Source organism: Rhinolophus sinicus, linkage group LG02 (assembly GCF_036562045.2).
Source record: "Rhinolophus sinicus isolate RSC01 linkage group LG02, ASM3656204v1, whole genome shotgun sequence".
Taxonomy (NCBI): domain Eukaryota; kingdom Metazoa; phylum Chordata; class Mammalia; order Chiroptera; family Rhinolophidae; genus Rhinolophus; species Rhinolophus sinicus.
Genome location: NC_133752.1, coordinates 185,777,718 through 185,800,491, shown reverse-complemented (window position 1 = coordinate 185,800,491; position 22,774 = coordinate 185,777,718). Strand labels below are relative to the sequence as shown.

General features: G+C 39.0%; 1 protein-coding gene and 1 pseudogene across 1 annotated transcript; one reads left to right on the top strand and one right to left on the bottom strand.

Moving 5' to 3' along the window:
• Positions 1-480: 480 nt before the first annotated feature.
• On the bottom strand, positions 481-10,701 carry NOPCHAP1 (NOP protein chaperone 1). Its single transcript, XM_019728463.2, has 4 exons — positions 10,522-10,701; positions 8,840-8,926; positions 5,085-5,221; positions 481-2,770 (listed from the first exon to the last, which is right to left on the bottom strand). The coding sequence occupies exons 1-4, from the start codon at positions 10,691-10,693 to the stop codon at positions 2,564-2,566; spliced, it is 603 nt and encodes a 200-aa protein (XP_019584022.2). The 5' UTR covers positions 10,694-10,701; the 3' UTR covers positions 481-2,563.
• A 982-nt stretch (positions 10,702-11,683) lies between these two features.
• On the top strand, positions 11,684-12,225 carry LOC109445809 (SKA complex subunit 2; annotated as a pseudogene).
• Positions 12,226-22,774: the final 10,549 nt, after the last annotated feature.

The window sequence follows — 22,774 nt, the reverse complement described above, 5'->3', positions numbered from 1 at the left end:
ACTGACATAAAGAAAGTAGTTTAATGAACATATTGTACATTCCAAGTGAAAGGCACTATACTAGGCACTGAGGGAAATACAAACGGAAGCAAGACACCATCATTTGTCTTGTCTTTCCTGCCATGGTCGTGGATACAGGCACAAGAATAGAAACTACTCTGCAAATCATTGTTGTTTTTTTGGATAAGTACCATACTTGCTGTATAATTAAAGTATTATGAGAACTGATGGCAGATTCATTCAGAATAAAATTTTTGCTTCGAAGACCGAAACACCTAATTTTCTGATTTATAACCGTCACAGTCATAGAAAATATAATACCCCCTAAGTTTGAAGAGAACATTTCATCAGCCTTAGAAATTAAACTATTGTCCAAATGGTGGCTATCGTCTCACACCTAAGCATCAAGCAGAGAAAGCACAGGGTCAGACCAACCGAAGCACAATAGTGATTTAGTTTCCAACAGACTGTAGAGCAAACTGCTTACAAAATGGCTTTTTAATTAAGGTATAACATACATACCAAGTGCACAAATATTAAATGTCACACACAGAAAGGGCTCGGTAAATACTAGCTATTGTCTCATCTCTCAATTTGATAGGTAAAAAATATAATCTTGGTTTCATTTGCAGTTCTTTGACAAATGGGGTTGAACCTTTTTTTTTCTGTTATTTGTTCACGTCCTATGGCCTTTTCACTACTGAGAGATTAGTTGTTTTTACCAATTTGTAAGAGCCCTTTTTATACTAATAGCACTCATTCTTTGTATTATATTGCAAATATTTTCTCCAGTTTGTCCCTTGCCCTTTAAATGTCTTTGCCACCCACTGGTTTCTAGTATTTATGTGGATGAATTTTCTGCTATTTCCTTTGATTTCAGGCTTTCATGTTCCACTTTTTAAAAAAGCTTTTGCCCAACTACATTATTAAATATTCACCATTTCAGTATGGAACTCATAACTTTTTTACATTTAAATCTTTAATCCACGTATAACTTATCATAGTACATGAGGCTAGAATCTAACCTTATTTAAAAATAGTTAGCCAGTCCTGACATTGTATGTTAAATAATTATTCCATTTTACACTTACTTCCCTCATCATTCAGTCTATTTCTACTTGGATCTATATCTCCTATAAAGTGACACGTACCTATTCCCCTGCATGGAGCAGCCTACCAGGGCTTACAATGTCCTGTACATCCTCATACACCTGCTAATTCACTATTAACAGTGTTCAGTGCAGACTGTGTACCGTGTACCATGCTAAGTAGTGAACCAGTCAAATGCGACTCTTCCCACAATGTAGCAGAATGAATTACCTGGTAGAAGACAATCTTTAAATATCTATAGCAATAATTTATCACAGTTGTGTTTGGTGCTATACAGTACAGCATTGATACACTTTCCAACTGAAAAGTCTTCTTTCCAGATCTGTTCATTTCTTCCTACATTTAGTGAGGAACAGCCTGGGAGATCTGGCTCCAATTTCCAACGGGAAATAACCAGAAAGAACCTTGAGAATTAGCTTTATTTATAAGATGTCTCAGGCTAATGTGAAGAGTAGGAAAAAATACTTCAGGGAGAGCCCTAAAACATTAGGGGACAAAATATCATCAGCTCAACCCACTTGGAGACTGTCCTTTAAATGCTCAGGTCCACATCCTGAGCAAAGCCAGTCCCATGGCAGATGAGATCTGAAACAAGTTTAATAAGGTCAAGAATGAAACAGAAATTCAACTCCAGTGCAGGGCCATTTAGGTCTGAAAGGGAAAGTCAGCTGTTACCTTTTGTATTCTGTGCCCTATTTTCCCTGTGGTGTCCCTATTTTCTACATTTGATAGGTTTCAAACTGTGGGCAACTGTGTAGAATAGTTCTAATAGCTGCAAAAAAAAAAAAAAATTGCTTTATGAAAAGAAATACCATGATTTGTTTCCAACCAGTGAACTCTACATCCACTGAGTGGCTGCAGAGTTACCAACGATTAAACCCACAGAGTACCAGTTTTCCAGCTCAAACAGGAAAGGAGTTTTTTGTTTGTTTTTTAATGAAAGGAGATATACTTGAAGGCAGCTAAATCAAAGTAATTCTTTTTATTGTTAAAAAAATGTCTTAAGAACGTTTCTCCCTCATTAAACCCATTTTAATGCTAACAAATTTGATGTTGTAATAACTTAAAAAACAAAACACCTATGTTGTTTTATCCCAGAGGATAATTTAAAACAAAAACAAACTAGTGATTTGTATTTTTACTTTAAGTTTGACATGTCTGAAATCTACGCTGAAGAAGATGCCAACAAATTCACTCATCCTGTACATAAAGGTAAGCTTTCGAAGCTAAATCTCTTTAGCATGAGATCAAAGACAGCCTTCTCTTAGAAGCTCCCCAAATGCTACCTATGCCAACTCTTTAAAAGCCAGGTTCTGTTTCTCTGAGGAACAAAATACATCCAATATGACACAAAAACACCAAAGATATCCAAAATGCAAAATAACCAGTAAACGGCATTCTCTTCCACAGAATTAGTAGGCATATATCACTTGTTACCTAGATGATTTATTTCCTATTTCTTTTTTTTGCTGGCAGGACTGTCCAAAACTTCTATCATGCCTTTTCGATCTTCTGAATGAGGAAGCTTAATGTTATCTATGGTGACTTCAGAAGAGGTGCTGTCATCTTCTTCCTCAGATTCTGAACTGTCCTCTGAATATTCTTCTGAACTGTCCTCTTCTTTTGAATCAGACTGATTCATCTCAAACAAGGCCACATCCTGCAAAATCACCACGTGGGAAATTTATTTCAAGGCAGCAGTTCCCTAAAAAGTTGTACTAAAACAACATTGGGAACAACCAACATATAGCACAATATTGAAGCACAAAGGACAAGTGATGTTTATAATACATATGACACTTTTATTCTTTCAGGTGCCAGAGTCCGCCAGAGGGATTTCCATTTAGTACAAGTCCCCCACAATCCAAGTCCATATATCCTGAACACACTCAACAACATTCATTCAACAAATATTAACAAATAAACGTTAACATGAGCCAGGTAACACAGTAGGTACTAGACAGTCAACAACAACAAAATCCTTGCCTTTTGTGGAACTTATGTTTTTGAGCAGGGGTGTGCAAATTACAGCCTGCAGGCCAAACTCAGCCTGCTGCTTGTTTTGCGTTAGCTCATGAGCTAAGCAGGGTTTTTATATTTTAAGTGGTAGGAAAAAATCAAAAGAAGAATGTTTCATCAGACATGAAAATTATACTAAATTCAAATTTCAGCGTCCACAAATAAGGGTTATAAAACTTGTCTGTTCATTCAGTATCGTCTACTGCTTCTTTCATGTGACAACGGCAGAAATGAGCGGTCATGACACAGTATGGTTCCCCAAAGCCTAAAGTATTCACTATCTGGCCCCTTACCAAAAATGTTTGCTGACCTCTGTTCAAGTTGGGAAAGGGAGACAATACGCAATTACCTATAAAGCATAGTATAGAGTAGTTAAAATAAAGAAATATAAAGGAGGATAAGATAATAAAAGGGACACTGGGGAAGGCCATTTGATGAGGTGACAATTGATAAGAGATGGAGGGAGTCAATATGCAGAAATCTGGGGAAGAGTATCTTACAAAGAGGGAAGGGCCTGGAGTCAGGGGACTAAACTGGAATGCGGTCAGTGAGGGGACCGGGCAAAATGGGTCAGAGAGAAAGCTGGAGGCAGGATCACACAGGCCCTGGAAGGACTTTGAATTTATTAAAAATGTGATAAGAAGCCCCCGACTCCCAAACTGTGGGTAAAGAGTGAAGAACAGACGCAAGGGAAGAAAGGGTGGAAGCAGGGAGACCTGTTGGGACATTATTGTAACAGTCCAAAGGGGAGACCAGAATTACCTGGACCACAGGTAGCTGAGGTCATGCAAAGTGGTTGGATTGGGGATATGTTCTAGCGGTAGAGCTAAGCAGATTTGCTGATGAATTACATATTAGCAATGGTGTCAGCTCTATCCAGAAATAAAGGGAATTCCAGTGTAGAAATAAGATATGAGCCTAAATTGAGAGACAATTTTCCCATGTAGCTTATGTAAATCTGTTTTGTTAGATAATGTATTCTGTTAAACACGCCATCAATTTTTGCACTCTCAATGAATCAGACTGTGATTACCTCATTGGGTCTCGGATGGAGAAAAAAAATCCACTTAGAACATTTAGTAAATTAATGCCACAAGATAACAAATGTACATGCTAAGTGAAATAAGTCAGACTGAGAAAGACAAATACCATATGATCTCATTTACATGTGGAATCTAAAGAACAGAATAAACAAAGAAACAAAACAGAAACAGACTCATAGATACAGATGAACAAACTGATGGTTGCTAGATGGAAGGGGGGTTGGAGGATGAGCGAGAAAGTGAAGGGATTAAAAAGTACAAATTGGTAGTCACAAAATAGCCACAGGGATGTGAAATACAATATAGGGAATATAATCAATAATGTTGTAAAGGCTGTGTAGGGTATCAGATGGGTACTGGACTTACTGGAGGGATCACTTCATAGATTATATAAATGCCTAACCATTGCACTGTACACCTCAAACTAATATAAAATATTGAATGTCAAATATAATTAAAATATATGCATATATAGTCACAGGATGTAGAGTACAGCATAGGGAATATAGTCAATGGTAATATAATAGCTCTGTATGGTGTCAAGTGGTAGACTTGTTGGGGTTATCACTTGGTGGGTTGCGTAGATGTCTGATCATTGTGTTGTTTTGTACACCTGAAACTAATAAAACAATTTTTAAAAAAACCCAAAAATGATAACGAATGTAATATTTAATTTAAAAAAGCCCTCCTATGATTCTATATTACTAAATCCCTACATTTCACCCAGGAAAGCTTATCAATCCATAAGATCCTTAATCATACAACGACCGAAGTACCCATGCAGTACTGGAAACAGAGCTGACTTTCCAGGAAGGAAAATAACTGGAACTAAAATAGAAAAGTTCTCTCTTTTTTTAGGTGACAAGGCACACTGGTAATTTTACTTTATGAAATCAAAAAAAGCACAGTTACCATTTGTATAACTTTTCCAAGAGTTTCATCAATATTTTCAATATTGAAACGATCAGGTGGTGCAGCTGCCATTTCTTTTCTTAGCTTTTCATTTGCCTGAGCCATCTGTGGGAGAAAGGATTGTACTTGGTCCAACACTAAGGAGAGAAAACATAGTGTATCGATAGTTAGTATATGGCCAAACTTCAAATGTTTAAATCCAGAATTTCCTATAAAACACTTCTGAATTTAATAGTAATAATCACCATCATACTTAAAAAATCTTTCATATTCCTTCCATTTAAAAACCTCTACCCTCTTCTGAATTCTTAGAGCCATAGGGTCACACGATTCGGCAATTATTTCTCAATATTTTGTTTGTGTTTTTCATATATTCCCAGAACTGTAACCTCCTAGAAGGCTGGCATTCAACAAACAGCAACTTAATAAGGAGGCAGTGGGATTTTACAGTTAAGTGCAGCAGGCAGTGGGGCAGACTACAGGTTATTAATAGAATCCCAGTTCCACCTCTTACTATCTGAATTACCTTGAGCACGTGAATTAAGTAGTGGTTGTTTTTACCTGTCCAACATCTGTTCCCCTTTCTTCTGATAAAATGACCCTTTCTTTTAAGCTCTGTCACTCTGAGTCACTCCTGTCCCTCCCCCCAAGTATGTCTACATGTTCCACAACCTTGGCCACCGTGATTTGGTTCAGCTGACATATACAGTGACACTGTGATCTAGTCAGGCCAATAAGAGATCAGCCTGGGACACAGTTTGAACTGTTGAGAAAGAACCTTCTCAGTGAGTGTGTGACTGAGTAAGCTGCTGTACGTAAGGCTGGAGCTTCTGAAAATCTGGCTAACTTGCCACATGTGGGGAAGGAGCCTGCTCTAGATTAAACCAACACCCAGGAAAGCAGAGCTAAGAGATGCAGAGCAGCAGACTCCTCGTGACACTGAGCACCTGGATGCAAATGTACCTGAAATCACCAGGGTTTTTTCCCCTAATAACATGACCCAATATAATTAATTAGTATTATTATTTTAACTAAGGCAAACTGAGCTTGAGTTCAGTCATTTACAACCACAGGAGTCCTAACTAAAACATTTCACTTGACCACTTGAAACCTCAGTTAACTCATCTGTGAAATGGGTGGTTAATTGCCAGGTACTGTGCTAACTGCGGGGGAGTCAACAAGCAAGGATAATTTTTTCTCTCCCAAAAGGCCTGGCATGTAACTAGCTCAAAACTGAAGTCATCGATAACAGCTAAACAGGTTAACTGAAATATCCAGAGTACGGAAGAAAAAAAGAAAATGGTGGTGAAGGTCAAGAAATGTCCTTTAATTGCAAAATAGGCCTGCTAGAAGGATTAAATGAGATTGCATACATTTAATTAAACATTAAAGCTCCACACGATGTCTGGCACAGACTAAATAGGGAATAAAGGTGAGCTATCATGCCCCTTCAGCTAGAGAGAGAAATCACTGATAACAGTAAATGCTGTGTCTGCAGATTTAAATCTATTACCTCAAACGGAGGATGAGGCCAGATTGTTGTTCTGCTTTGGTTTTTAACTAATGGATCATGTGGAGCAAAACAAGGACCTATATGTGTGGCATGAACCATGATTCTGAGAATCCAAGTATTTCTGTGGTACTCTGGAAAGAGTACATGCTAAACCCTTGAAGCTAGGCCAGCTCTAGTTCTTCTAAACAGAATCAAACAAAATCTAGCATACAACAACATAAAATTCAAAATGCTCAGCATTCAATAACAATTACTAAGTATGCAAATAAGCAGGAAAATATAATACATAGAGTAGGAAAAAAATCAGTAAAAATAGATCCAGAAATGGCATAGATGATAGACTCAGCGATAAGAATGTTAAAATAGCTATTATAAATATGCTCCACACATTTGAGAAAGCAGAGAAAGACACCATGAGAAAAGAAATGAAAGACATAAATAAAAGACTCAAGTTGAACTTCCAGAGACGGAAACTACAATATTGAACTTGAAAAATAAACTGGATGGGATTAAACAGTAGACTACATAATAAAGAAGAAAAGATTAATGAACTTGAGGATACAGCAAAAGAAACTATCCAAAATGAAACACATAAAAAATAAGACTGAAAAACAAAACAAAACCAAGTACCACAGTGCTGTGGGGCAATTTTAAGAAGCAAAATTATGTGTAATTGGAGTCCCTGCGGGAAATAAGAGAGCCAGGAGACAGAAAAAATATTTGAAGAAGAAAATAACCAAAAATTTCCCAAATTTGATGAAAACTATAAACCCACAGATCCAAGACACTCAACAAACCCCAAGCTCAAGAGTAACAAAGAAAACTGTAACAAGACACATCATCAACAAACTGGTAAAAACCAGTGGTAAAAAAATCTTAAAGACAGCCAGAGAAAACAGGAAATATTTCATATATGACAAAGATAAAAATGACAGCAGACTTCTCATCAGAAACAATATAAGTCAGAAGACAGCAGAGCAACATCTTTAAAGTACTGAAAGATTAAAAAATTTAAAAACCTGTCAACCTAGAATCCTATATGCATTGAAAACATCTTTTAAAACCAAAAACAAAATAAATACTTTCTCAGAAGTACAAAGGCTGGTGAATTCATTACGAGCAGGCCTGCACTGTAAGAAATGGTATTTACCAATAAGATAAACAACCTGATTGTTAAAATGAGCTAAAGATCTGAACAGACTGTTCACCAAACACATATAAATGGTTACTCAGCACAGGAAACGATGTTCAACATCACCAGTCATTAGGGAAAAACAAAGATCACGATGCGATACCCTACATACACATAAGAAGAGCTAAAAGACAGACCACACCATGGTTACCGGAGGATGTGTAACAACTAAGGCAGTGAAACACTTGTACTGGGCTGGTGGGAATGCAAAATGGTATGGCCATTTCCTCTTTATAAAAACATACACTTTCCATATGACCTAACAATTCCACTTCAGCAATGCACCTGCCTGCCCCAAATGAAAAACTATGTCCACACAAAAGCTGGTATTCAATGGAGAGCCACCATGCAGTGATTTTAGCTGTAGTAGATTTAGTGCGTACTATGGTTAAGTTCCCCTCTCAGAAGACTCATGACATCTTGGTTTAGAAACATGATAACCTCATGCATCATTTACAGTGTTTTCACTGAATTTTTGTCTTTCTTCTTCTTTATTTTTTTTAACATTAAGTGTGAATTACGCAGATGTTAAGTATTACACGAACTGTGTATGAACAAAGTCTGAGTGGGGTACAGATTTATAAATGTGCAGTACAGCAATATTATGGAGCAATTAATGAACAGAACTGGCTCTGTCATGTCATGTTATGAGTAACATTTACCATTTAAATAATTGTGTCCACTTTAATCAGATGTGGTGATGTTTTCTCATACATGTGTATTAAATTTGGGCTCAGTAACCTTTAAAAAATTTTTCAGCGGAGATTAACAATAATTGTTTTCATTTTCCAAAAATTCACCCCACAGGGAGTTTTTCTGGGAAAAGTTACTGTCTTAAAGCAGGTGAATAACGTGGGAAATTCTACCCTTGTGCACAGGCTTCACAATGTAAATCCCAAGTAAGATTTGGCTCTGGGGTTTAATATCTGACCAAGGAGGCAGAGATTGTCACATCAAATAACTGCTTAATTGGGCAGAATTTAATGTCAGAAAGCGTTCTGGAGAGAGGAAGAGAGAGAGAAAAAGAGAGAGAGAGGGAAGAGTACTTACAGGGACTCCTCTCTATCCGAACTGTTTGAAGAGTGGAATTCTTTCTGGAATTAGGCTTGGAGTTGATGAGCAACCTGTCCCATATACCTGAAAACACACACACAGTTAAGTGACTACATTCCATGACCCTCCACATTGTCCAGGACGTTGTTTTTTTTTTACAAAAGAAGCACCCCAAGTTCCAGTACAACATTTTACTTCTGTATGCACATCTATCTCCCCTTTCTTAAGCCTGTCACATACATCTCTGTGTCATCAATACTGGATAAGTGCATACTAAACTGCACCCTTCTGGATCAGAAATCCATCAGTGACAAATGTGGGTCTGCAATGACAGAATGGAGGAAGCAGTACAGAATACAACAATGGCTAAGGGAAGCCAGAAATGGTTTCTAGCTGCACTATATTGGGCAAATTATCTAACCTCTTCAAGCATTAGTTTCTTCATTTGTAAAACGTGCCTGCCTGGTTAGTTCCCCTTTAGTAAAGATGGCCAACCTAGACAAAACAGCCCTTTGGAGAAATTTTGTCCCCCCACTCCATCTATTCAGCCTCATCGTTCACTATTCCTCAAATCAACCCAACTCTCCAGCCCATCTGAGCTGGGAGAACAGGACTTGTCTTTCAAAACACAAGGCTTTGGACACCCTGTTTCCAACACCTGCAAAATCTCTCTCTGTAAAAAATCCTATTTACTCACAAAGCAGAGCTCAACAAACATTCGTTGCTTACTACTTCAGGCCTAGCAATTGGATTAGTGTAAAGATCTTGGACTCTGTGGAGTCAGACAGACTGGATTCAAATCCCCGTTTTGTTACTTTCCAGCCACATAATCTCTGGCGAGTTGCTTCTCTGTACGAGACACCGTGACTGTGTTTCCCCATCTATAAAATGGAGATACCAGAACCTTCTTTCTGCACAGGGTTGTTGTGAGGATGTAGATTAGTTAATTCCTGGGGCATGGTAAGCACTACACACGCTTTGGCTATTACTACAACTCCTTCGGGTGCTCTGAGTTCTCACAGAACCATTTCTTCAAGCTAATATTTATTGAAAATATACGCAAGACCTTAAGCGCACTCTCCTCACAAAAATTTTATAGGTACTACCACCTCCATTTTCCAAAAGTCAAATCTGCAGCGTTGAGAAGGTAAATGAGTCCTAAAGTCAGCCAATGCTAATTACTTGGGAGCTGGGATTCGAACTCATGACTTTTAAATTCTCTACCATGGTGTGTGGTCTTGTGTGGATTCCCTGGACCCACGTCTCCCTCTACAAGAGCGGAACTAAGGGTTGGTAGTGTGAGCGTGGAGAGGCGGGGATGAGGGTAATCCATAACAGTTATCTGCTCCCCACCAGCCAGCGGCTCGGACTGACAGCAGACGCCAAGGCCCTCCCCGCATGGGAGGTGTCTCGGGAGCTCCGCAGAGTGGGCGCTCAGTACTAAGCGGAAGGTAAGAACCATCCCTGGCCCAGCAGCCCGACGCCCGCCCTCCACCCACTACCTCCCATCCCCCACCCCCACGGCAGCTGGCACGCCGGAGCCCTGCGGTCACCCCCCGGGCTCCCCTGGGCGGTACGGGCCTAGGCACGGAGCGGCCCCCCTCCTCCTCCCCGGCTGCTCGGGACGCGGGCGGCCCGCCGCACGTGCGCGCCCCACGCCGCCGCCACACTCCCGTCACCTCCGCGGCCGCCGATCCCCGCCGTCAGCAGCTCCTTGGACACTGAGACACCGGAGACATCCTGGGGGCACGAGGAAGAGCTCGGGCTGGACGGGGGTCCACCGGGGACCTCCATACCTCTCCAGGCTGCAGACCCAGCCCACCCAGGCCCGGATGCAGGAAAGAAGCTCATGCAGGGGTGGGACCAGGGCCACGATTGGAGGAAATGGTGGTGGGCAGGGCCAGGGGCGGGGCGAGGGCCGCCCGCCGCTTGGGGACACCTGGCGGAACCTTGACGTCATACCTAGTGCGGGAAAAGTAAGGTTGCGACTCTTAAGGCCCTGCCATTGGATGACAGATGGCAAGGCTCGGTTTTTATTTAGCTAAACAAATCAGGACGTTAAAAGCGCACCATGGGCTGCCCTCCTCTTCATTCTTTAAAAATATTTTTCAATTGTGGTAAAAAAAAACTAATTTCCCATCTTAATCATTTTTAAGTGTGCAGTTTAGAAGTGTCAGTTATAGTCAGTGTTATGTGACAGAATTTTTTCATTTTGCGAAACTGAAACTTTATTGAGCAATGCCCTTGCCCTCGTCGCCCCCTGCCTCCAGCACTTCGTAACCACCATCAATTTCTTTCTGTTTCTACGTGTTTGTCTCCGATAGTTCATGTAAGTAGAATCATATAGTATTTCTCTTTTCATGACTGATGTATTTCACTTAGTATAATGCTGTCAAAATGTATCCCTATTGTAGCATATGATAGGATTCCCTTATTTTTTAAGACTAAATAATGTTCCATTCTATGCATATACCACATTTTCTTTATACATTCATCCGTGATGGATATTGGGTTGTTTTTACCTCTCTGCTATCGTGAATAATGCTGTAATAACATCGGTGTGCAAATATACCTTCAAGATCCTGCTTTCAGTTCTTTTTGATTTATACCCAGAAGTGTGATTACTGAATATATGGTAATTATTATTTCTGAAGAACCTCCATACTGGTTTCCTCAATGGCTGTACTATCTTATATGCCCACTAGCAGTGCATAAGTGTTCTAATTACTCCACATCTTCACCAACACTTAACTATTTTCTGGGTTTAAAAGCAATATATATATATATATATATATATATATATATATATATATATATATATGCCATCCTAGTGGGTGTGAGATGATATTTGATAAGCTGGAATTGATGTTCTGGAAAGCTGACTCTGATCTGGATTACATTCAATACAGAGTGGAATATGAAATCAAGACTAATCATCCTGATTCTGCAGGCGAGAAAAATCCAGTTACACTCTTAAAGGAATTGCCAGCAATAAAGTCTCAATATCAAACTTTGCATGCGCGCTTTAAACCAATTGCTGTCAAGCAGAAAGACACTGAGAGCCTCATTTGTGCTACTTTGCTACTTTCAATAAGACTACGACCATGATACAAGAACTACAAAAGCAAACAGACCTGCAGCTGTCACCACTAACTAAAGAAGAGAAAACTGCCGCACAGCAATTAAAATCTCACATGTCAGACTTAAGAAGAAATGGATTTGCAAAAGGGAACTCTAATAGAGAAGAGATCAATTCTAGAGAGATTTAGGAAGATGTCTTGTTAGCACTTGATGATTAGAGGTGGAGCACGGTGAAGGTGGAGATTTGGCCTGGATGACTGGGTAGCAATGCCTTTCACAAGAGAGGGGAATAAAGAAACAGGTCAGATACATAAATAAATTTCAGTCAAAAGGATGGAATGGAAAAAAGGGATTTAAAATATATATGCACATACACTTAGTCTTGTAATTTTAGGCAAGGAAGTCTCTTAACACAATTTTGTATCTGTTTTTATATAATCGGGATAACATAGATGTCCTGTCCTACTGTTAAAAGAATGTTCACATACTATCAGTCAGTGAAATGTGAATGAGTATGCTTTGGAAATTAAAGGCTAGTAAAAACATTTGTATTATATTATACATTGTATACGTATAGAATTTTCTATTTTTGAACATTTTGATTGTAGATGTGGTCACATTATCAATGAGATTGGATGTGACCTATAGTCTAACATAAAACCGAACCTTTGTAATAAAAAATAATAATAATCTGTAACCCCAAAAAGGCATATTTGAGGGTGGCAAACTCTGCTTCCCTTCAACACTCACACTCTTAGTAATCTTATCTAGTACCATCACTTTAAATATTATTTGCCTACTGATAGAAGGAAAGTTTTCTTTATAGCTTGGGAATGGGAAAAGCTTTCTAAACTATAATTCAAAATCAAGAAGCAGTAAGGGAAAAGATTGGTGAATTTGATTACATAAAAATTCAAAAACAACTTATACATAAGAAAAATCAATGTAAGAAATGTAAAAAGTTAATGGCAATCTTGAAAACAAGATGTTTGACTTATATTACTGAAAAGAGTTAATACCCATAACATAAAAAAGCTTCTAAAAACTGAGAAGAAATAGACCAGTAACTCCATGGAAAAATGGGCTAGAGAAACGCACAGACAATTCACAGAAATAGAAATACAAGAGATGCCTGAGCTCTCTTCTATTTAAAAAAATTGCAAAAGGAAATGACGCTGAAGAACCATTTGTCATCTATCAGATAGGCAATAATAAACAATTACAACATACCTACTGCCAACATACCTAGTTGCGGGGAACCAGGCACTGCCATATATTAAAATTGAGAATGCAAAATGGTAGAGTTGCTGTGGAAAGGATTCGGCATTATCTAGAAAAATTACATATGCATTTACCTTTTTATCCAAACATTCCTAACAGTGGTTTGGGAAAAAATACAAAATAACATATACACTGTGGGACTATTCCTAATAGTAAAAAACTGAAACAATCCAGATGTCCACCAGTAGGGATCTGGTTGATTAAACACACAATGGAGTACTATGCAATGTCAAAAGGAATGAGGAAAATCTCCATATCCTGCTTTGGAGTGATCTTCTGGATACACTGATAAGTGAACAAGCAGATTGCAAAACAGTGTTTATAGTCTGCTGCCTTTTGTGTCATAAAGTGAGGAAAATACCTGTATATTTGTATGTACATACATACTCGTCCATACACAAACATGTTTACATTTTCAAAAGAAACAGTGGAGTATAAGCCAAAATGAATAAAATAGCTACCTAGAAGGGAAAGGAAGGAACAGGGCAGGGAAGGATATTAGACTTCTCTGAATGTACTTTGTTTTATAGTTTGACTTTGGAGTCAGATAAATATTAGGTTGATACAAAAGTAATTGCGATTTTTGCAATTATTTTTAACCCTTTAAACTGCAATTACTTTTGCACCTACCTGATATCTTACATACTTAAAAACAAAAGGATAGAAAATTCTCCCAAAAAACTGAAAAGGGACTGAAATAAGTGAATTTAACTATATATCGAGTTTGTGGCATAACAACACAGAAAATAATTATTTTAGGTAACTTTAAAACACTATTTGGATGGCATATTCTTAGCAAGATGTATATCAAAGACAACGACATAATCACACAACCAAAGAAAAATCTTAAAGTGTATTTTCAATCATCTGAATTTTTAGTAGCACTATTGGTATGGTTATTTTGAAACTGCTGCATGAATATTATTGGATAAACATTATTAAATAAGTAATATGTTAATGTCATTTGCAGCTCAGATTTTTTTTAAGAGAAAAAATATACAAATAAAACCCTCCTGGAATCTTAAATTTGAATTGGTAGTATCTGTGTAAGTTCATGATTTCCTTTTCTGTTTGTGAAAAACTACTTAGTCCCTAGCTTGGTTCACTGGAAAGTCTAGAAGCGATAACAACTTATCATAACAAGCATCTAGATCATGCCTGCTAAATACCTTTCCTCAATAAACGGAATGGAGATTCTGATACAACAGGCTGATTTCAAGTCTGAGTCCGGAAATAAAACCGGGGACATCTGTGGTGCCAGACAGCAAGGGAGCCCTCAAAAACTATTGGGGTCATGTCAAAAGGAATCTGGAACTAACTCCAAGAGATTCCCACTAGTCAAAGCTGACAAAGCCTGGCTCTGCCAATCATCTGACATCACGAAAAGTGTGGCCAACCAGATTTTGTATTCCCAGTGCATTAAGGCACGCACAGCACCACTTAATATGTTTTCCTGTTTTAAAAAGAAAGAAAGGAAAACCTTTCCTACATCAAGCCCCTAGTTCTACCCTTTACAGGAAATATGAGGAAGAGAGTGATAAGTGAAACTATTCAAGGAAGCAATCTGCTAAATCTAGAATGTGGGAAATCCTACAGGATAAAATACCTATTTTGTTCAGCAGGAAAACGATATGAAAAGAAGACGAACAGTTTTAAATTTTAAGGTATTTAAAAGGCATGTAAATGAAAGAAACTTGTTGACTTGCATATATGTTATAGTTATGGTTACATAGTTATTATAATATATAGACACGCTCTAATCATGAGAGAACTGAAGTAGCACCTGATTGCCGATTCAGTGTGTTAAAAAGAAACAACAGATCCAAAATGGAGACGCTTTTCTTAAATTTTAAATGGCAATTTCTTTTTTTAATTTTATTGTGGAATATTGGGGGACAGTGTGTTTCTCCAGGGCCCATCATCCAAGTCGTTGTCCTTCAGTCTAGTTGTGGAGGGCACAGCTCAGCTCTAAGTCCAGTTGGTGTTTTCAATCTTTAGTTGCAGGGGGTGCATCCCACCATCCCATCCGGGAATTGAATCGGCAACCTTGTTGTTGAGAGCTCACTGCTCTAACCAATTGAGCCATCCAGCTGCCCTAAAATGGAGACATTTTTGCTAAGCCCCAGCAAGACTTAATACCTAACCTAACTGCAGTTTCAGCCTCTCCAGGAGTGAAATTTTAAACCCATCAGTCTGGAATTTCCTGGTCAGCACTCTTAAGGTAATCTGCTGCTTAAGATCCTCTGCCTTCCCCTAAGGGAAAGTATCCTTGCCTGAAATAATCCTCTCTTTTAATTTCTTAGTCCCATTCTCTTTCTGCCTATGAAAACCTTCCATTTTGTATCACTCATCAGAGTGCCAGTTGCTAGATGGAATGCTGCCTGATTCATGAATCACCTAATAAAGCCAATTAGATCTTCAAATTTACTGGGTTGAATTTTGTTCTTTAACAGATATTACGATGAAACTTCCCTAAGAAATTGGAAACAAGATTGCCAACCAAAAAATGTTAAACTAACCAACATGGATCATGGGCCTACTTTTGGGCTAGCTGAGACAAGGAGAGTAAAATTATTCTGATTGGTTTAGACCAATCAGGGCCCACCCCTCTAGCTAGGGGTGGGTCAGTACCATCCAGAAAACAGAGGGGCAGTGGTTGGGGGAGGGTGTAAAGAAAATTAGGGAAGCATCCACAAAGTCTACCACAGTCAATAGTATTTGAGATTTATTATGTTGAGGTTTTCCTAAAAGGTAATTTTTATTCTTTCAGGCTCTTTTTTTTTTCAATCTTCAGCAGAGTAACCAAACTGATTATTTATGCTGGTAACTTTTCAAATTGCTATTACCTGGCTCCCAGGACCTTAGAAACAATTACCTATTACCTAATTTTGCAAATCAAAACTATGTTATCTCTAGAGATACGTATACATGTATACTTAATGCTGAAAATTATGGTGTAATTATATTGCAAATAACTTATTTTGGTTCACCTCTTAATCTATTTTAACCCTATGGATAAAGTCAAAAGTTTGTGTCAAAGAATTACTTTATTTTTCAGGTGATGTAAAATTTTCAGGGGTGTGAGAAGCAGATTCTATTTCTAGTAGACTAGTATTCTGAAGAGGAATATTAGTTCCAAGGTAACATTTTAAGGCTTAAACTGGAGTTACCTTGATCTCACTGCTTTATCTGCTGGAATGTGAAAAAAAAATTTTTTAAGGGTTGACTTTTCAGAGCATGCAAGGCAGCATTTCTTCCTCAAAGTTCCATCCTTAACATGGCACAAATAAGATCTGTGTTAAATTCTGCTAAATATCAATGAATCAGAAGAAACACCATCGTATTTCAATAAAGAGCGAAAATGTACATGGAGAGGGGGATGAGAGCCATTTTATTTCACATAATTCATTAGCTTTTAATAAACAGTATTCTTTTCATTTTTATTCAATTTTAGTGATTTTCACACCCTTTTAATTCATCACCTGGGTCATGTCTCCAGGATCTTGGAAACACAGGTCTTCTCACAAGAGCAGGATCTTGTTCTAATAAAACAGAATGTCTAGGATGAAGTTACCAGCATCTCCTCAAAAATATTTAGAATATTTATACATAATTAGGTCAATAACTAAGCATTCTAAGGATACTGTTTTATACAATGATAGGCATACAATCTGATAGAAACAATCCGAAGAGGGACTACATACAGGAGTTAAATCATGGAAGAAGACTGGAAGAAAACACTTTTTGTTTGTTTGTTTTATATTGGTAAATTGTGTACAGTTCGTACTGTTCCCTTTTTCTCATGCTACACGACCTCTTTTTTCTATATCATGTTAAGAACATTTTGCAAGTTTACACATTCTGATTACAAATCGTTACAGGGCTCCCAAATCGCTATCCAGGGCAGAGAGGTCTCTATTATTTCTAAATGAATGCTTTCATTTTCACAAAAGCTGTCTCCTTTGAAGCTGCCAAAACAAACCATCTATATACTGGCTTTAAGTTCCTGATTTATTCGGCCAAGAATCCAGAAAGGTATTAGAAAAAAAGAGGCCACACAGAACAAAAGCAGAACTAGCACATCTTTGTATGGCTTTTCCCTCTGCGCTGGTGGGCTGCTGCCAACGTAACTTTCCATGTCCCTGTTCCCCCAGCTCAACTTTTTGGTCACTCTTTATTTTGATATAATTTTGGACTTACAGACAAGTTGCAACAGTAGTATAATTCTTGTCTACCTTTTGCCCAGCTCCAAAAATGGATACATGTTGCTTTACCATCATTTTCTATCTCTCTGCCTGCACCACACACACACACACACACACACACACACACAATCTTTTTTTTTTTAATAATTCAAGAGTAAATTGTAGTCTTCACGTCTGTTTACCCTTAAGTACTATCAGTGTATAAATCCTAAGTACAAGGATATTTTCTTACATACAATGAGTACAATGAACAAAATCAGAAAATTTAACATGAATATAGTACCATTATGTAATCTACTGTTTGTATTCAAATTTTAATTGTCTCATTAATGTCCTTTATCACTTTTATGCTTTTCACCAGTCCAGGATTCAACACAAGATCATGAATTGCACTCAGTCTTCTCTAATCAGTTGGCAAATGCTACAAATCAAAGTGTTTTATTTCCTCCCCTCCCCAGAGAGTCAGTTTAGCAGCACACCACTGGAAATCTGATTTCCCTTATCCTCAATATATTTATTAAGAATACCTAGGTTACATGGCAAAAGAGAATTCAGGTTGTTAACCAGATGATTTTAAAGTACGGAGACAATGTATCATATGTGTGGGTCCAATGTACTCACAAGGGTTCTTAAAAGTGCAAGAGCAAGGTAAAAGAGTCAGAGAGGTGAGGATGGAAGTAGGGTCAGACACTGCGGTCTTTGAAGACAGTGGAAGGAGGCCACAAGCCAAAGAATGTGGTTGGCCTCTGGAATCTGGAAAAGGATTCTCCCTGAACGTCTTCAGAAGGAATTCAGCCCCGGTGACACCTTAATTTTAGTTCAGTGAGACTTACATTGGACTTCTACAGAACTGTAATATAACAAATATTTGTTCTAAGCCACTAAGTTTTTTTGCCACTAAGTGGTAATTTGTTAGAGCAGCAATGGAAAATGGACATACATAGTATGTATATTGTTTCTGTCAGGCCTCTCTCTCTCAGCATAACATTAGTGAGATTCCTCCATTTTGTTGAGTATATCCATAATTTGTTTCATTTTATTACAGAGTAGTATTCTATTGTATGAACATACCAAAATTAGCTTTTCCATTCTCCTATTGAACTTTTGATTATTTCCAGTTTTGGACTAGCATGGGAAAGCTGCTATGAACAGCTTCATACAGTCTTCTTCTTTTTTTTTTTTAATGTATATATATGAGCATCCATTGAAGAGAATAGTTACAGGTATTGGGCATGTCTGGTCCTTAGACCAAACAGCATCAGCAAGGCCACATCCTCAGCCCCAGACAAGTAGTCAATGCCCAGATGTCCCTGAAAAATATCTCAGCCGTCAACATGCCACTGCTGCAGAAAGCCTGTCTCCCAGCCCAAATCCAACAAAGTCAGTTCAAGAAGCCAGAACAATGCCATATACAATTAAATTCTAAAATAAATTAATGATTCTGCTGGGAGTGGAGCTGGAACAGAAAAATCAAAATGCTAGTAGCAGTACCACTAAAGGTAAAGGAAAGTCACTTAAAATGTGTCTATCCGTTTGTTCATTTCAGGGGAGAAAGTTATTGAGCATCCACTCAGGGCTAACAACATTCAGCTAGCTGAGTTGTGAAGACCCTTGCTGACAACCTGGTAGGTACATGGGCTGATAAGTAAACCTTTAGGATGTATATTTCAAAAAAAAATATATTTTTATTAAAGTACAGTTGGCATATATTATATTAGTTTCAGGTGCACAAACTAGTGACTCCATGGTTATAGACTTTACAATGTGATCTCCACGTTAAATCTAGTAACCATCTGTCACTGTGCAAAGTTACTACAATCTTATTGGCTATATTCCCTGAGCTGTACACTATAACTCCGTGGCTTACTTATTTTATAACTGGAAGCTTGTACCTCTTATTCCCCTTAATCTTTTTCACCCCTCACACCCCCCCTTATAGTCTTTTTAAAGTGCTGCGATCATGCCCTTCACTGGCTGTTGTAAAGACCCTTGAGTCCACCTGGTGGGTGCAGACCTGGGAAGGTTTATGGGAGAATGGAGTGTCCCCGTTAATGAGAACAGCAAGTCCGAAGTCCAGATGCAGGAACGCGTGGGCATGGTGGCGGAACGACAAAGACTTGGTGAGTATTCAAGGACAGCAGACCTCTGCTTTCTCAAAGATACAGTCTAAAGACACCAAGAATAGGGAACCCTTGAAACATTACCCTGTGTTTGTGGAAGAAAACTCTCAATAGGGACCAATCAACAGGTTCCCTAAAATAGATATAAACATACTGAAATTCTTTCAGTTCCTCAAAATCCCTCCTCTCTCTCTCTCTCTCTCTCTCTCTCTCTCTCTCTCCCTCTCACTTTTCTACAAGCAGTCCCCTCACCTGGAATGTTCTTGCCTTCCTTTCCTACTCCTCCTCCTAAAATTTCTTTTAGGTTGGCTACTGATCCTTTATATTTCAGCCTAACCTCATTTCTTCTTAGAAGTCTTCCCTGACTCCTGCCCATCTTCCCTACCCCCAAACTTTTGGAGATGCTTCTGCTCAGACTTTCCCTGCCATAATTCTAGATATTGCTATAATTGTTTATTTAGTTGTCTTTCTTCCCTGAAATAAACTCAGGAGTATTATTATCCCCAGATGACAGCTGTGGGGTTTGAGGTACATTGTAGAGTAATGCCCCATTTCCTCATCTATCAAGGAGTAACAACAGTATTCATCTTAGAGAGTTGTTGTGAGGACCGAATGAGTTCACACAGAGTAGAGTAGAGTAGAGGCGCTTAGAACAGTGAACCCTCAATAGGTGATCTCATACCTGTCTCCTGACTTTCTTTTCATAGTGTTTCCCATTTCAGCAAACGGTAATGTGCCATTCTTCTGATTACTTGAGCCAAAACTTTGGAGCTTTCCTTAACTCCTCTCTTTCTCTCACATCCCTCATTCAATCCATTAGCAAATCCTGCCTGTCAGCTCTACTCTCAAACAAAAATATTCAGAGTGCAGCCTCTTCTCACCACTTCCTCTGTGACCACCCTCCCTCTCACTGGGATCATTGTGAAAGCCTCCACTGGCCTTCCTCCCCTCAGTCAGTTCTCCCTGGTGATCCCACTGAAACCTCAGCCAGAGCGGGCCATTCCTCTGCTCAGATCCTTTCAGTGGCTCCTGCCTCACTCAGAGTGAAAGCCAAAGCCCGAACAGTAGCCTACAAGCCTCATAACTTGCCTCTTCCTACTTCTCTGACTGTATCTGCTACCACTCTCTCCTGATCATTTCACTCTAGCCACACAGAACTTCTTGCTGTCTCTTGAACACAATATACACACGTCTGTCTCAGGAGCTTTGTGCTCGCTGTACTTCCCCAGATAACACAGCTGTTCCCTCGCTCCTTTCTGCTCAAACCAGCAAGACCTCCTGGATTATTCTATATAAAACAGTCTCCCCTCCTCTCTATACCACTCCCCTTCCCCAAACTTTCCAACTCCTTGTTTTCATAAGTAGCTATCACCATATGGTATTTACATCTATCTATATATTCATACTTAAAATAAAAAAACCAAAGTGAGAGGCAACAGCATTTATTTGAGATCCAGAAGTACCTATTCAGGCATAAACCCAAATAGTGCTCTGATTACGAAGTGATGGTAAGGGGTATTTATGCGAAAGGAAAGGGGAATAATTACCTGAACAGAAGGAAGGAATTTCTACAGGTGCAGATAAGCTAACATAGTGATGCGAATTCTATAGACCGTCTTTAATTTTCAGTCTTCGTCATGATACACAGCCATTTGGAGGACAACACTGCTTTAGGTCCAGTCCAAAGGTTAGTTGCCCAGCTTTAACATTCCAAAGGTTTGAGGAGGAAGACCTGCAATGCAGTTCCTCTGGTTATGGTAGCTCCGACTGCATTTTAAGGTGACTCCATTTACATTACTTTTACAAGCTCAAGCTAAAAACCTGGCATCCTTTTTTTTGTCACTTTTCTCTCCCTCACTTTCCACGTGTAGTCAAAGATCAAATTCTTACAGTTTTGCCCTGATCTGTTTCTATGAGCCACCATCTTCCCCTGATCTCCAGGGCCCCCAAACTGGTCTTCACACATCTTCTGTTGCTTCCTTCTTAGTCATTCTCCACACGGCAGCCAGAAATGTCTTTTACAAACACAAATCTGATCATGTCCAGATGGAGCCTCTCCAGCTCTTCAGTGGTTTCCTTTTGGCTTTAGGATTAAGTCCAAAATCCACAGCCCTCAAGGCTCCTCTTCACCTCGCCTGCAGGACTAGCCTTCTCACGTAGTCGCTCTCTCTCTTCCCAAGGTTTTAACAGGTGGAACCCCTTCCTAGCAAAGGGCCTTCAACCCTGCAGCTTCCACAGCTCCAAATGCACCCTCCCCACCCCCTTCCCTTTTCGACCTGGCCTACTCCTTTTTGTTTTTCAAGGCTCAGATTAAATGTCACTTCCTCAAAGAGATCTTTCTTACCGGGTAGAGCAGACAGGTCCCTAACTCCCAAGCTTTTTCTAGCACTCATCACAACAGTGACTAACTACATATCCTCAATTCTAAGCCACTTGCTTCACATGTTAAGTCGCCAGCAGTCAGGCAGATGATGTAGTAATGTGGTTGTCGCTTGCACACATTAGGACCTTATTTTTCAGGAGGGGGTATCTTTTCATCCACTGCCACCTTGAGCTATTTTCAGAGTTGAAATATAATTAAAATTTGGATTCTAACTTGAAGCTTATGCTATCTAAAAACTACACACTATGTTGTAGCATACAGAATGAAGAGCAACTTGCGTAAACAGAAGGTTGCCTGCCACAGGCTAACTAATGAAATTTAGGGCAGTTGAAACCATCAGTTCTCTCAGAGAGAACGGTGGTAGAATTTTCAAAACCCGGAGAGGGTGGCCTCTTCTATATAAGTTATGTGCAGAAATCCTGAAAGATTCCATGACACAGTGGAGGAATACTTATCTGGTTGGAACTTGACTGTGAGCGAACTTTCAAGAGCAGCTAATTATTTCTGAGTGATACGTAATTAAAAACAGTAAGAACAAAAACAACTGTAAATACAGTCAAAACACTCTTTCCATATTCCTTGCAATTATACTTTCATTCCTTATGGTGTGTAGGGGGTGAAGATCACCCCCCTGCATGGGCTATTGAAAAAGCAGGACTGCAGATGGTCATATCTGATACCATAGAGGCACCCTTCACCCTGAAGGTGAAGGTCAAAACTTAGTTTGATTGCAAAGCAAAATAAAAACATCTGGATACATGGACGCTCTGGTGTCCTTTAGCACTTGAAAAGCTCCTACTGAATCACTGGTGTGTACAGTCAGTGGAAGCTTTGATTTAAGGAAAAGAGTGTCACTAGCTGT